Source organism: Globicephala melas, chromosome 6, assembly GCF_963455315.2.
Source record: "Globicephala melas chromosome 6, mGloMel1.2, whole genome shotgun sequence".
Classification (NCBI taxonomy): domain Eukaryota; kingdom Metazoa; phylum Chordata; class Mammalia; order Artiodactyla; family Delphinidae; genus Globicephala; species Globicephala melas.
Window position 1 is genome coordinate 85,554,972 of NC_083319.1, and position 13,656 is coordinate 85,568,627.

Consider the following 13,656-nt stretch of genomic DNA (forward strand, 5'->3'; position numbering starts at 1 on the left):
AAACTTCAACAGGTTTATTTATGTATGTATGTATGTATTATTTTTGGCTGCATGGGGTCTTAGTTGTGGCACGTGGGATCTTCATTGTGGTATGCAGGCTCTTTCGTTGCAGCACGTGGGCTCTTTGTTGCAGCGCACGGGCTTCTCTCTAGTTGTGGCATGCGGGTTTTCTCTCTCTAGTTGAGGCATGCGGGTTTTCTCTCTCTAGTTGAGGTGCACTGGCTCAGTTGCCCTGCAGCATGTTGGATCTTAGTTTCCTGACCAGGGATCGTACCTGCGTCCCCTGCATTGGAAGGCTTTACCACTGGACCACTAGGGAAGTCCCACAATAAGTTTATTTATTTATTTTTTTTTGTGGTATGCGGGCCTCTCACTGTTGTGGCCTCTCCCGTTGCAGAGCACAGGCTCCGGACGCGCAGGCTCAGCGGCCATGGCCCACGGGCCCAGCCGCTCCGCGGCATGTGGGATCTTCCCGGACCGGGGCACGAACCCGTGTCACCTGCATCGGCAGGCAGACTCTCAACCACTGCGCCACCAGGGAAGCCCAATAAGTTTATTTTTAATGAGCAGTGAAATATACACAAATGCTTCCCCAACTGTGTGTGATCCTTGTGTGCTGACCTTGAGAATGAAGCTTCTGTGGTTCTTTCTTATTGTTAGTATCATGCTTCCTAAGCACACATACAAACAGGGTTCTCTTTTTATTGAAGAGCCCCTCTGAGCATGTTAAAGCCATGGTTTCAGCTAATTAAAACACTGTCTGAGTTTTCAGTGGGGAGCAGGAGGCTGCATTGCCCAAACTTACTTAACCACAAGGCCCCTCTCTTTGCCTTGCCCTCACAAAACTCCTTCCTGAATGATACTCCAGTCCTGTCTGTGACTTTACGGGAGTGGCTTGTATCTCAGACAAACTGGACACAAGCCCAGCACAGCAACTGTGCTCAGTGAATAGAGCTTTGGAGGCAAATGCACTTGAGTTTGAATTCATTTCTCAATTATGCAATTTACTTGCTGAATGATTTGGGGCAATTTTTAAAATCTCTTTGAGGCTTGGTTTTCTCATTGATAGAAGAGACAGTGATAATGTGAATCTCATAGTTGTGGTTATTAATAAGATAATACGTGTAAAATGCCTTGCATAGCATCCTGGATACAGTTCACTGAGTGACTACAAGGGTACTGTTTAAATTACATATATTGGTAAATTAGACAAAAAAATCACATTGGAAATTAGGTTAGGTGTTTTTATATGAAGCTTTGCTCCTTTTAGCTAAAGTTTTTCTCTCTTTTTTTTTTTTTGAGTTTATTTTTGTGTATGGTGTTAGGGAGTGTTCTAATTTCATTCTTTTACATGTAGCTGTCCAGTTTACCAAGCACCACTTATTGAAGAGACTGTCTTTTCTCCATTGTATATCCTTGCCTCCTTTGTCATAGATTAGTTGACCATAGGTGCGTGGGTTTTTCTCTGGGCTTTCCATCCTGTTCCATTGATCTATATTTCTGTTTTTGTGCCAGTACCATACTGTCTTGATTACTGTAGCTTTGTAGTATAATCTGAAGCCAGGGAGTCTGATTCCTCCAGCTCCATTTTTTTCCCTCAAGACTGCTTTGGCTATTCAGGGTATTTTGTGTCTCCATACAAATTTTAAGATTTTTTGTTCTAGCTCTGTAAAAAATGCCATTGGTAATTTAATAGGGATTGCATTTAATCTGTAGATGGTTTTGGGTAGTATAGTCATTTTCACAATATTAATTCTTCCAATCCAAGAACATGGTATATCTCTCCATCTGTGGTATCATCTTTAATTTCTTTAATCAGTGTCTTACAGTTTTCTGCATACAGGTCTTTTGTCTCCCTAGGTAGGTTTATTCCTAGGTATTTTATTCTTTTTGTTGCAGTGGTAAATGGGAGTGTTTCCTTAATTTCTCTTTCAGATTTTTCATCATTAGTGTATAACAATGCAAGAGATTTCTGTGCATTAATTTTGTATCCTGCAACTTTACCAAATTGATTGATTAGCTCTAGTAGTTTTCTGGTAGCATCTTTAGGATTCTCTATGTATAGTATGTCATCTGCAAACAGTGAGAGTTTTACTTCTTCTTTTCCAATTTGTATTCCCTTTATTTCTTTTTCTTCCCTGACTGCCGTGGCTAGGACTTCCAAAACTATGTTGAATAATAGTAGTGAGAGTGGACATCCTTGTCTTGTTCCTGATCATAGAGGAAATGCTTTCAGTTTTTCACCATTGAGAATGATGTTTGCTCTGGATTTGTCATATATGGCCTTTATTATGTTGAAGTAGGTTCCCTCTATGCCCACTTTCTGGAGAGTTTTTATCATAAATGGGTGTTGAATTTTGTAAAAAGCTTTTACTGCATCTATTGAGATGATCATATGGTTTTTATTCTTCAATCTGTTATTATGGTGTATCACATTGATTGATTTTCATATATTGAAGAATCCTTTCATCCCTGGGATAAATCCCACTTGATCATGGTGTATGATCCTTTTAATGTGTTGTTGGATTCTGTTTGTTAGTATTTTGTTGAGGTTTTTTGCATCTATATTCATCAGTGATAATGGTCTGTAGTTTTCTTTTTTTTGTAGTATCTTTGTCTGGTTTTGTTATCAGGGTGATGGTGGCCTCATAGAATGAGTTTGGAAGTTTTCCTTCCTCTGCAATTTCTTGGAAGAGTTTGAGAAGGCTGGGTATTAGCTCTTCTCTAAATGTTTGATAGAATTCACCTGTGAAGCCATCTGGTCCTGGACTTTTGTTTGTTGGAAGATTTTTAATCACAGTTTCAATTTCATTACTTTTGATTGGTCTGTTCATATTTTCTATTTCTTCCTGGTTCAGTCTTGGAAGGTTATACCTTTCTAAGAATGTGTCCATTTCTTCCAGGTTGTCCATTTTATTGCATTGAGTTGCTTGTAGTAGTCTCTTAGGATGCTTTGTATTTCTGCAGTCTGTTGTAACTTCTCCTTTTTCATTTCTAATTTTAATGATTTGAGTCCTTTCCCTCTTTTTCTTGATTTGTCTAGCTAATGGTTTATCAATTTTGTTTATCTCCTCAGAGAACCAGCTTTTGGTTTTATTGATCTTTACTATTGTTTTCTTTGTTTCTATTTCATTTATTTTTGCTCTGATCTTTATGATTTCTTTCCTTCAACTAACTTTGGGTTTTGTTTGTTCTTCTTTCTCTAGTTCCTTTAGGTGTAATGTTAGATCGTTTATTTGAGATGTTTGTTGTTTCTTGAGGTAGGATTGTATTGCTATCAACTTCCCTCTTAGAACTGCTTTTGCTGCATCCCATAGGTTTTGGATCTTCGTGTTTTCATTGTCATTTGTCTCTAGGTATTTTTTGATTTCCTCTTTGATTTCTTGGTTATTTAGTAACATATTGTTTAGCCTCCACGTGTTTGTGTTTTTTACGGTTTTTTTCCCTGTAATTGATACCTAATCTCATAGCATTGTGGTCAGAAAAGATTCTTGATAATGATTTCAATTTACTGAGGCTTGATTTGTGACCTAAGATGTGATCTATCCTGGAGAATGTTCTGTGTGCACTTGAGAAGAAAGTGTAATCTGCTCTTTTTGGATGGAACGTCCTACAAATATCAATTAAATCTATCTGCTTTATTTTGTCATTTAAAGCTTGTGTTTCCTTATTAATTTTCTGTTTGGATGATCTGTCCATTGGTGTTAAGAGAGGTGTTAAAGTCCCCCAGTATTATTGTGTTACTGTCGATTTCCTCTTTTATAGCTGTTAGCAGTTGCCTAATGTATTGAGGTGCTCCTATGTTGGGTGCATAATATTTATAATTGTTATATCTTCTTTTTGGGTTGATCACCTGATCATTAATTATGGAGTGTCCTTCCTTGTCTCTTGTAAGATTCTGTACTTTAAAGTGTATTTTATCTGATATGAGTATTGCTACTCCAGCTTTCTTTTGATTTCCAATTGCATGGAATATCTTTTTCCATCCCCTCACTTTCAATCTGTATGTGTCCCTAGGTCTGAAGTGGGTCTCTTGTAGACAGCATATATATGGGTCTTATTTTTGTATCCATTCAGCAAGCCTGTGTCTTTTGGTTGGAGCATTTAATCCATTCATGTTTAAGGTACTTATTGATATGTATGTTCTATTACCATTTTCTTAATTGTTTTGGGTTTGTTTTTGCAGGTCCTTTTCTTCTTTTGTGTTTCCCCCTTAGAGAAGTTCCTTTAGCATTTGTTGTAGAGCTGGTTTGGTGGTGCTGAATTCTCTTAGTTTTTGCTTGTCTGTAAAGCTTTTGATTTCTCTGTTGAATCTGAATGAGATCCTTGCTGGGTAGAGTAATCTTGGTTGTAGGTTCTTCCCTTTCATCACTTTAAGTATATTATGCCAGTCCCTTCTGGGTTGTAGAGTGTCTGCTGAGAAATCAGCTGTTAACCTTATGGGAGTTCCCTTGTATGTTTTTTGTTGTTCTTCCCTTGCTGCTTTCAATAATTTTTCTTTCTTTTCTTTTTTTTCAAGATGTTGGGGGTAGGAGTTTAGTCATTTATTTATTTATTTTTGCTGTGTTGGGTCTTCGTTTCTGTGTGAGGGCTTTCTCTAGTTGTAGCAAGCGGGGGCCACTCTTCGTTGTGGTGCGCAGGCCTCTCAGTATCGCGGCCTCTCTTGTTGCAGAGCACAGGCTCCAGACGCACAGGCTCAGTAGTTGGGGCTCACGGGCCTAGTTGCTCCGTGGCATGTGGGATCTTCCCAGACCAGGGCTCAAACCCGTGTCCCCTGCATTAGCAGGCAGATTCTCAACCACTGCACCACCAGGGAAGCCCAATAATTTTTCTTTGTCTTTAATTTTTGCCAATTTGATTACTATGTGTCTCCGTGTGTTTCTCCTTGGGTTTATCTTGCCTGGGACTCTCTGCGCTTCCTGGACTTGGGTGGATATTTCCTTTCCCATGTTAGGGAAGTTTTTGAGTATAATCTCTTGAAATATTTTCTCAGGTCCTTTCTCTCTCTCTTCTCCTTCTGGGACTCCTATAATGCAAACGTTGTTGCGTTTAATGTTGTCCCAGAGGTCTCTTAGGCTGTCTTCATTTCTTTTCATTCTTTTCTCTTTATTCTGTTCTGCAGCAGTGAATTCCACCATTCTGTCTTCCAGGTCACTTATCCGTTCTTCTGCCTCAGTTATTCTGCTATTGATTCCTTCTAGTGTATTTTTCATTTCAGTTATTGTATTGTTCATCTCTGTTTGTTTGTTCTTTAATTTTTCTAGATTTTTGTTAAACATTTCTTGCATCTTCTCGATCTTTGCCTCCATTCTTTTTCCGAGGTGCTGTATCATCTTCACTATTATTATTCTGAATTCTTTTTCTGGAAGATTGCCTATCTCCATTTCATTTAGTTGTTTTTCTGGGGTTTTATCTTGTTCCTACATCTGGCACATAGCCCTCTGCCTTTTCACCTTGTCTATCTTTCTGTGAACGTGGTTTTTGTTCCACAGGATGCAGGATTGTAGTTTTTCTTGCTTCTGCTGTCTGCCCTCTAAGTTTTTCTCTTTTTAATAAAATTTGTGATTATGTATAAAACACATTTTTTTAAGTAGGTAATTCTTTAATGCAAGGGTGGGTCTCCTTCTTTTTATACTCATTTGACCAGTAGAGCTTAATAAATGTTTATTACATTGAAGTGAAAGTTTTCATTTTAAAATGAGTGTGGCTGTCTGTACCTAGTGCAGCAAACTGTCAGTTATTAAATGACGGAATGTTAGTCGAGTTTTTTAAAATGACACACAGTTAATTCTCATTGTGGTATGTTCTATAAATTCATCACAAACACTGAATTAATGGATACTGAACCATTGGTTCTGGAGGACATACAGGGTTAGGTACCGGTGAGCCTCTGGTCACATTTTCATCCACAGATCAATGCATAACCTTGTTTGATGTGTGTTTCTTTTTAAAGGTACCTTATTTAATATATATCGTTGATTCACTAACAGTGAACTCACAGCCAGCACCGCTTATCTAGCACACGTTTTCTCTGTAAGGTGCACCATAGCGTCCATGCTTCTGGACGGCACTTCAAAGCCATGTTTAGGGACCATTTTAAATAGTGAAACCACAAACAAAAAACACAAAATTCAATTTAAAAAAAAAACCCAAAACAAAACAAAAAACCATGGCACTAAACAGACTGTAAAGTGGACACTGTTTACAGTGTGAGAGCTGAAAAAGGAAGGCAGAGTGTGGCCTTGCCCGAGCTCAGCTGGGAGCATGCACATCTGGCTATTCAAATCCACAAATGACCACAAAAGTACTGCGAGTATTGATTTTTTGGTTTAAAAATAAATTTTAGGGAGTAAGTGAATTCACAAATATGGATCCCACAAAAATTGAGGGTAGCCTGTACTCTGTTTTGTCAAGTTTAAATGATAATATACAGTGAGTTTTTGCTTTCTAGTGAGGAAGGTACATTCCCCATCCACGGAACCGTCACCACAGCCTGTGTGGGCGTCATTCACTGAGAAGCCTCGTGTGTTTGTCACGGGAGAGGGGCTGGAGCGACAAGCAGTCCCCCAAGTGGGCAGCAGTGGTGGCCTGGCTTCTCTGTGTGTGCTTACTCTCCTCCTGCCCAGAGCTCACCCTGGAAGCTGGAGCAGGATGTTGCTCTGGGAGCCCACAATTTAAAAGCCCTTGCCACAAAAATCCCAAGCAAATTGTCTTTCAGTTGGGGGGGGGCGTGTTGGAGAAGAGGACTTTCCCCCAGTGTGGCCAAATGCAGGGTGGAATGTGGGCGCGAGGGAGACGGGGGCCAGGTGCCCAGGCAGGGAAGGATGGCAGCAGCAGTTAACCAACGGCCCAACTGGAATTAGGCCTCGCAAAGCAAATCACTGTGTTAGAGAAGAATGTCTTCTCTGAGGAGTCTGTCCTCAGCCTGCTGGTCGCCTGAGGAGGTGGCCCTGTGGAAATGCCCGACGAGCATCACCGAGTCACACCAAGCCCCTCCCTGTGGGTCTTGCATGTGGCTCAGCTGGGACTCCATCCTCGTCCCAGGCACTGAGTGCAGCCAGCTTCAGGGACCAGGAGTCCTGAGCAGCTCCTCTCCCTCGGGGTGGGGCAGTGAGAAGAAGGGGGACAGGACGCTGTGTTGGAAGGCTGGAGCCAGCCTCCAGATTTAGCAGCAGTTTTACATACTTTAACAGAGTATCGCCCTGCTGTGTGTGTGTTTTGTGTTGCTTTTCCATTTAGGGGTCTCTTCCCCCAGGCAGTCCTGAGAGGTGACATTTTGGGGGTAAATACTGCAGCGCTTTGAGATTTGAGCAACCGTGAGCTAATGACAATAACTCCAGTTTGGGGGACTTCCCTGATGGCGCAGTGGTTAAGAATCTGCCTGCCAATGCAGGGGCACGGGTTCGAGTCCTGGTCCTGGAAGATCCCACAGGCCACGGAGCAACTAAGCCTGTGTGCCACAACTACTGAGCCTGCACTCTAGAGCCCGTGAGCCACAACTACTGAGCCTGCGTGCCACAACTACTGAAGCCCACATGCCTAGAGCCCGTGCTCCACAGCAAGAGAAGCCACCACAGTGAGAAGCACGTGCACTGCAAAGAAGAGTAGCCCCCGCTCGCCGCAACTAGAGAAAGCCTGCATGCAGCAATGAAGACCCAATGCAGCCAAAAAGTAAATTAAAAAAAAAACAAAAAATCCTCCAGTTTTGGAAGAAAATGGCTCACAGTTACTGAAGATTTTACTATTGCCAGGAACTGTTCTAACCACTTGACCCATCTTAGCTCATTTATCCCTGCTCCCTCCATCCCAACATCCCTCCCAGGTAGGCACGCTACTGTACCCACTTTACAGGTAAGGAAAGTGAGGCAGAGTGGTTAAGTAGGTTAAGTAAGCCCACAGGTACGCAGCTACTAGGCATTCAAATACAGGCAGTGTGAGCCCCTCGCGGCTCCACGACTCTATGGAATTACAGTGAGGCAGCTTCAGTTTAGCACCTCTGGTTTTTAGGGTTATAGATTCGGAATTCAAGAGCAGGACATCAGCATTGTGCATGCGCTCCTGGCGGGGCTCTGCACCAAGGGCCTCGGGGATAGAAGATGCACCCGACAGCCCTCGGTCCTGAAGGGATTACGGTCTTGGGAGGGGTGGAAATGGGCAAGAAACAGGAAACAGCAGGTACCACAGAGGGGTATGAGGTTCCCTGTGGACTCAGGGGTGGAGCACTGGTTGGAGCAAGGGAGTGGGGAGGCAGATTGTTCAAGAATTGGCAATAAATAAGGAGAAGTGTCTTTAAAGAGACAGCATTGAGATAAGTCTAAAAGGTGTTTTCCAAAATTGTTCTACACCCTCGTCTGACCCTCTGCAGCCAGGGTTATTCAGAGCACTAGCGTGCTGCCGTGGGGCACTAGAATCACATCCTCTCCTGCGCGGGGGCCTTTCCCACCTGCTGGCCCCTCCTCTCCCACCAGCACCCCTCATGTGGGGACCGTGAAGTGTGAGTGGGGGATCAATGATTTGGTGAGGGGATGGGTTCCAGATGTTTTCGCCGCAAACCTGGGCAACATGGTCAGCTTAGATCTGTGCACACACTACTGGCCTCGACACATAGGACGTTCAGAACCATGCCTGAACCCAGCCCTTAGGGTTGGGAGGCCTGATGCTCTCACTTCCCATAATTAAAAGCATCAAAGGTCAACGTGAAGGGTTTTCCTGGTGGCACAGTGGTTAAGAATCCGCCTGCCAGTGCAGGGGACACGGCTTCGAGCCCTGGTCCGGGAAGATCCCATATGCCGCGGAGCAACTAAGCCCGTGGGCCACAACTACTGAGCCTGTGCTCTAGAGCCCACGAGCCACAACTTCTGAGCCCGGGTGCCTAGAGCCCGCGCTCCGCAACAGGAGAAGCCACTGCAATGAGAAGCCCGCACACCTCAATGAAGAGTAGCCCCCGCTCGCCACAACTAGAGAAAGCCTGCGCGCAGCAACGAAGACCCAACGCAGCCATAAATAAATAATTTTTTTTTAAAGTTTAGCTTAAAAAAAAAAAGAATGTCCAAAACTTTAAAAAAAAAAGGTCAGCATGGAACATTTGGCAGTGAAAACACATTCGGAATAGTCTTTGAGTTTAGGCTTGCATTCAGCAGGCTTTTGGCTCTTTGCTTTTGTTTTTTAAAGCAGTGATTCAAACCACTGAGTTTGCCTTGAGTCTGCCTTTACAGCCCCCGAGACAAGTGACTGTGACTGCAAGATATGTGCAAGGCCCAGCTCCTGGAAGCATGGGTTGGGGGTCCTGGGCTGGCCCGGGGCCCCTTGAGAGCACTCAGTGGGGACATGGTACTGTCTTTGAGAGGAGAGCGGATACACGCAGCACTTCACTGGCCTCTGTAAAGCAGTAACTAACTTTGTTTTGTATTCAGGCTGTTTCTCCTCTTTCCTCCATAAGCCCCATCTCTGCTGCTCACCTCCCACCCCACCCCCCCACCAGAGAGAAAGCCCAGTTCTTCACTCCCCAAAGAGATCAGGAAATGGTTGTAATAAAGTCATAACAGATCCCATGACTCTTTAAGGCTGTGAGTTTACGGGCAATAGGTGCTAGGGTTCCGACGTGATTTATTCTTCAGCTTCTCGGCTATCCTGCTGCAGGGGGAAAGATGGTGTTAATAAGCTGTCATGCAAAAAAATTGACGCTGCTGTAAAAATAATCCTTCATTATGTATTTTCTCTTCACTGGCCTCCCGCTGCCAAAGTAAATGGGTAACGTTTTAAAGTATCGATTCTTTAACATCAAAATATTAACCCTAATTTGATTTTTCTATCTCCCTTTTGTCTTCATGTGAGGAGAATAAAGCTAGCTAGAAATAACTGTGATAATTCTCCACATAGCAGTTCCCTAGAAGGTGCCAAGAAATATACAGGTCCTGTGATGGGTGGATGGGCCCTGGGCACTAGGGTGTTAGGGAGGAAGTGAAGGTGCCGCCATTGACACAGGAAGCATCCTTCCATGACTTTCAGGGTAGCCTACTTGCGTCTCAAGATTTCAGCTGCTTACATAGTCACTTTACTATATTTTGTCAAGCTCTGTTATTATATTCTTTTATATGTGGATAGGAGACTCTGGTTGCTTGCTGTCGAATTTAGGATGCTTTCCTCTGCAAGAAATAAAAAACCCAAATCAAACTGGTTTTAGTGGTAAAGGGAATTTTATTGGCTTACGTTGCTGAAAAATCTAAAGGCAGATAACTTCAGGCTAAGGTTGATCCAGCCATTCCACAGTGTTACTGCAGTGTTACTGGTTTCTTTCCTTTTACCAGCTTTGCCTCTACTTTAGATCAAGAGTGGTCATAAGATGACTGGCAGCAGTTTTGGGGGGTCAAAGTGTCTCAGAAAAAATCTTTGTCTCACATTCTCCAAAAGGTCTCATTTAGGTCATGTGACTTATCGGTCCCTGAAGTGTCAACAAAATATACACAGGCAGACTCAGAGACATCACAGGTTCAGTTCCAGACCACGGCAATGCAGCAAATATTACAATAAAGTGAGTCACAGGCATTTTTTGGTTTCCCAATGCATATAAAAGTTATGTTTATACTATACTGTAGTTTGTTAGGTGTGCAATAGCATTTTATCTAAAACAAAACAATGTAGATACCTTAGTTAAAAAATAATTTATTGCCAAGAAATGCTAACAATCATCTGAGCCTTCAGCGAGTTGTAATCTTTTTTCAGGGATAACATCAAAGGTCACTGATCACAGATAACTATAACAAATATAACAATAATCAAAAAGTTTGAAATATTGCAAGAATTACCAAAATGTGACACAGACACAAAGTGAGCAAATGCTGTTGGAAAAATGGAGCCAACAGACTTACTCAATACTGGGTTACCAGAAACCTTCAAATTGTAAAAATATCTGTGAAGCACGATAAAATGAGGTATACCTGTATTGTTTGTTGTTGTTTTGAGCGTTTCAGTTGACAAATATTGGTGCTAGAAATATGTCATTGAAGGCAGGGCCCTATATATTTTTCTGTTGGTCCCAATCCCTTGCTTTCCTAGACATACAGGATAAGAACAAGGAAATGAGGTCAGACAGGAGGGAGCTCCTTCCTGTGGCCCCTGAATCTGAAATGGGGGAGATGGAGGAGAGCAGAGAAACGGGGGCATATTACCAATTAATAACATTTAATTCAAGAAAATAAATTTTTGTTCTTTGCAACAATGTTCATAAAGAGACACGCTTAATGGAACTGAAATACAGAAGAAATTTCTCTGGTGAATTTGTTAATTTCCCACAATTTGGACTTTCCTATTTGTAATCCTGTTGTCCTCCCCCCGCCGCCTCCCCGCCCCCCCCACACACCACCACCGGCATGGGGCCACATCCTTGCCTAAACCTGGGTTTTAGTGAACAATAAAGGATGTATAAATGACCTGGGACCTCTTCTGCCTTCTCTCTTCAGTGGGCAGTTTGCAGTTGTGAAGAAATGCCGTGAGAAAAGCACCGGTCTACAGTATGCCGCCAAATTCATCAAGAAGAGGAGGACCAAATCCAGCCGGCGGGGCGTGAGCCGTGAGGATATCGAGAGGGAGGTCAGCATCCTGAAGGAGATCCAGCACCCCAACGTCATCACCCTGCACGAGGTTTATGAGAACAAGACGGATGTCATCCTGATCCTGGAACTGTGAGTGCTGTGGCTGGGCGGGGAGGAGGGTGGGCTGCAGGCTTCCCGGCAGCTGGACAGCGCAGTGACCAGCCCCGGAGCCTCGTCAGGGATTGACTTGGCTTTGCCAAGTTCGAGAACTGCAGTGGGTGGTGCGCTGTGCGGCCGGCTGCAGTTATCTGGAGTAATTCTGCAGCAGCTTCCGTTGATGGGGTCCCACTTGATCTGCAGGCGGGTCCCCAATCTTGGGGTTCTTCCTCGTTTGTCTTGAGGTCGTCTGCGTTTTGAGTTTCATGTTAAGCTTTAGGCTTACGTTCTTCCCTCCTGTCATGCTGTTCCTCTGCCTCCCCTCTGTTTTCCTACTTCTCTTTTTCTCTTTCTTTCTCTATTCTCTTCCCTCTGTCTTACCACACCCCATTTTTAACTGTTGGAACTGTCAACACTCATATGAAAGGGTAAAAGTGAACCAGAATCACTCAGGGTGAGTGATTGTTTTTAAAGCATTTTGCTGATTTTCTCAGGCACACCCTGCCCATCGGATGTTATTGTGGGAAACTGTAGCGTGATGTTCTGTGACGCGTCCCCCTGTCCCTGGCCCTCTGCCTGAGGGCCCCACTCCTGGTCATGAGTCCAGCAACATGGGCTGGCAGGAGAGGAGAGGAAGTCATCAAAAACACGCAACTGGGAGTGTCTCTGGGCTGTTTGGTTGGAGGACACACATTAGTACCCTGAGGGCAGAGGGAGGGATGGATGGAGCAATCCTGGGTGGTTCTTAGTGAACCACCCATTTCCTGGAGCCTCGAATTAAGATGTGTCCTTCTGCCAGCCCAGCAGCTCCCCCTACGTGCAGATCTCTTAGGGCTAAGAGGGGATTTTTGAGACCAGGGGAGATGGAAGTGAAGGGAGGTATACAGAGGAAGCCCAGCCTTGGGGGCACTGCACTATGGGGACCTGCGCTTTGCTGTCACAAGGGCCTGGGATGCCCACTGCCTCTTGCCTCACCATTGGGATCTGGGCACATACCTTTATGCGTCTGAGCAACAACCTTCTTAACTATAAATTGGGGTCAATGATACCTACCTCAAAAGGGTTTTGAGGAGATAAATGAGATGAGAACGTAAACATGTCTGGCTCATGGATGTGTTTAATACATGTTTCTGGGAAGTTCTCAACCTCTGCACTAGTGACATATTGGGCTGCATAATCCTTTGTTCAGGGGGCCATCCTGTGTGTTGTAGGATGTTTAGCAACATCTCTGGCTTCTACCCACCAGATAGCATCCTCTTCCCTAGCTGTCACAGCTAAAAATGCCTCCAGACACTTCCACATATCCCCTGGGGGGCAGATTCTTTTCTCCCCCTACCCGCCTCCCCATCCCCCCACCCCCTCCTCGAGAACCACTGCTTTAAAGGAAGAGCAGGGTTTTAAGGGCACGGAGGATTAAGGGGGCCTGCTCAGGGTTCAGCAGAGAAAAGACAGGAATCAGAGTGTAATCCTTTCTATGGCTTTATATGGTGACTTGGAAACCAGACAGAACCAAGATCAAAATCCAGGGCAAATCCTTTACCATCTATCTCTAAGCCTAAATTTCCTCCCTTAAGGCTGTTGTCAGAGACCATGAATGCAAAGTTCCTGGGAAAGAAATTATGTAGATCACAACTGTTTTGCGTTTTCAGAGAATTACCAGGTCACGCGTAGTAAGTCAAGAATATAATTTGCTCCCTTTGTATATCAGAATGTACAAATGATGCCGGGGAGTTACTGCCACCTGCATGTGTATATTCTGGATTCAGCTTCTGTTGACTGACTCCCAGTTCGTAGGTATTTTCCACTAGGTGCATTTATCCTGTGCATAGAATGGATAACATACAGATTTTTTTTATCACTTGATTTAAATTTTTTTTAAATTATTATACAGTAAATTTGATGTTGGGGGAGGGTTGTGTAATTCTATGAAAGTTGACACATGTATAGATTTGTGTAACCACCACCCAAA

General features: G+C 43.6%; 1 protein-coding gene across 8 annotated transcripts in view; it reads left to right on the forward strand.

Annotated features, from left to right (window-relative positions):
* DAPK1 (death associated protein kinase 1) overlaps window positions 1–13,656 on the forward strand; it is a 216,967-nt gene that overhangs the window by 94,349 nt on the left and 108,962 nt on the right. For all 8 annotated transcript variants that reach the window (XM_060301105.2, XM_060301106.2, XM_060301109.2 and 5 more), the window contains one exon: window positions 11,460–11,681. In XM_060301105.2, the coding sequence (XP_060157088.1) occupies window positions 11,460–11,681 (222 nt within the window). The remainder of the gene's footprint in view (window positions 1–11,459; window positions 11,682–13,656) is intronic.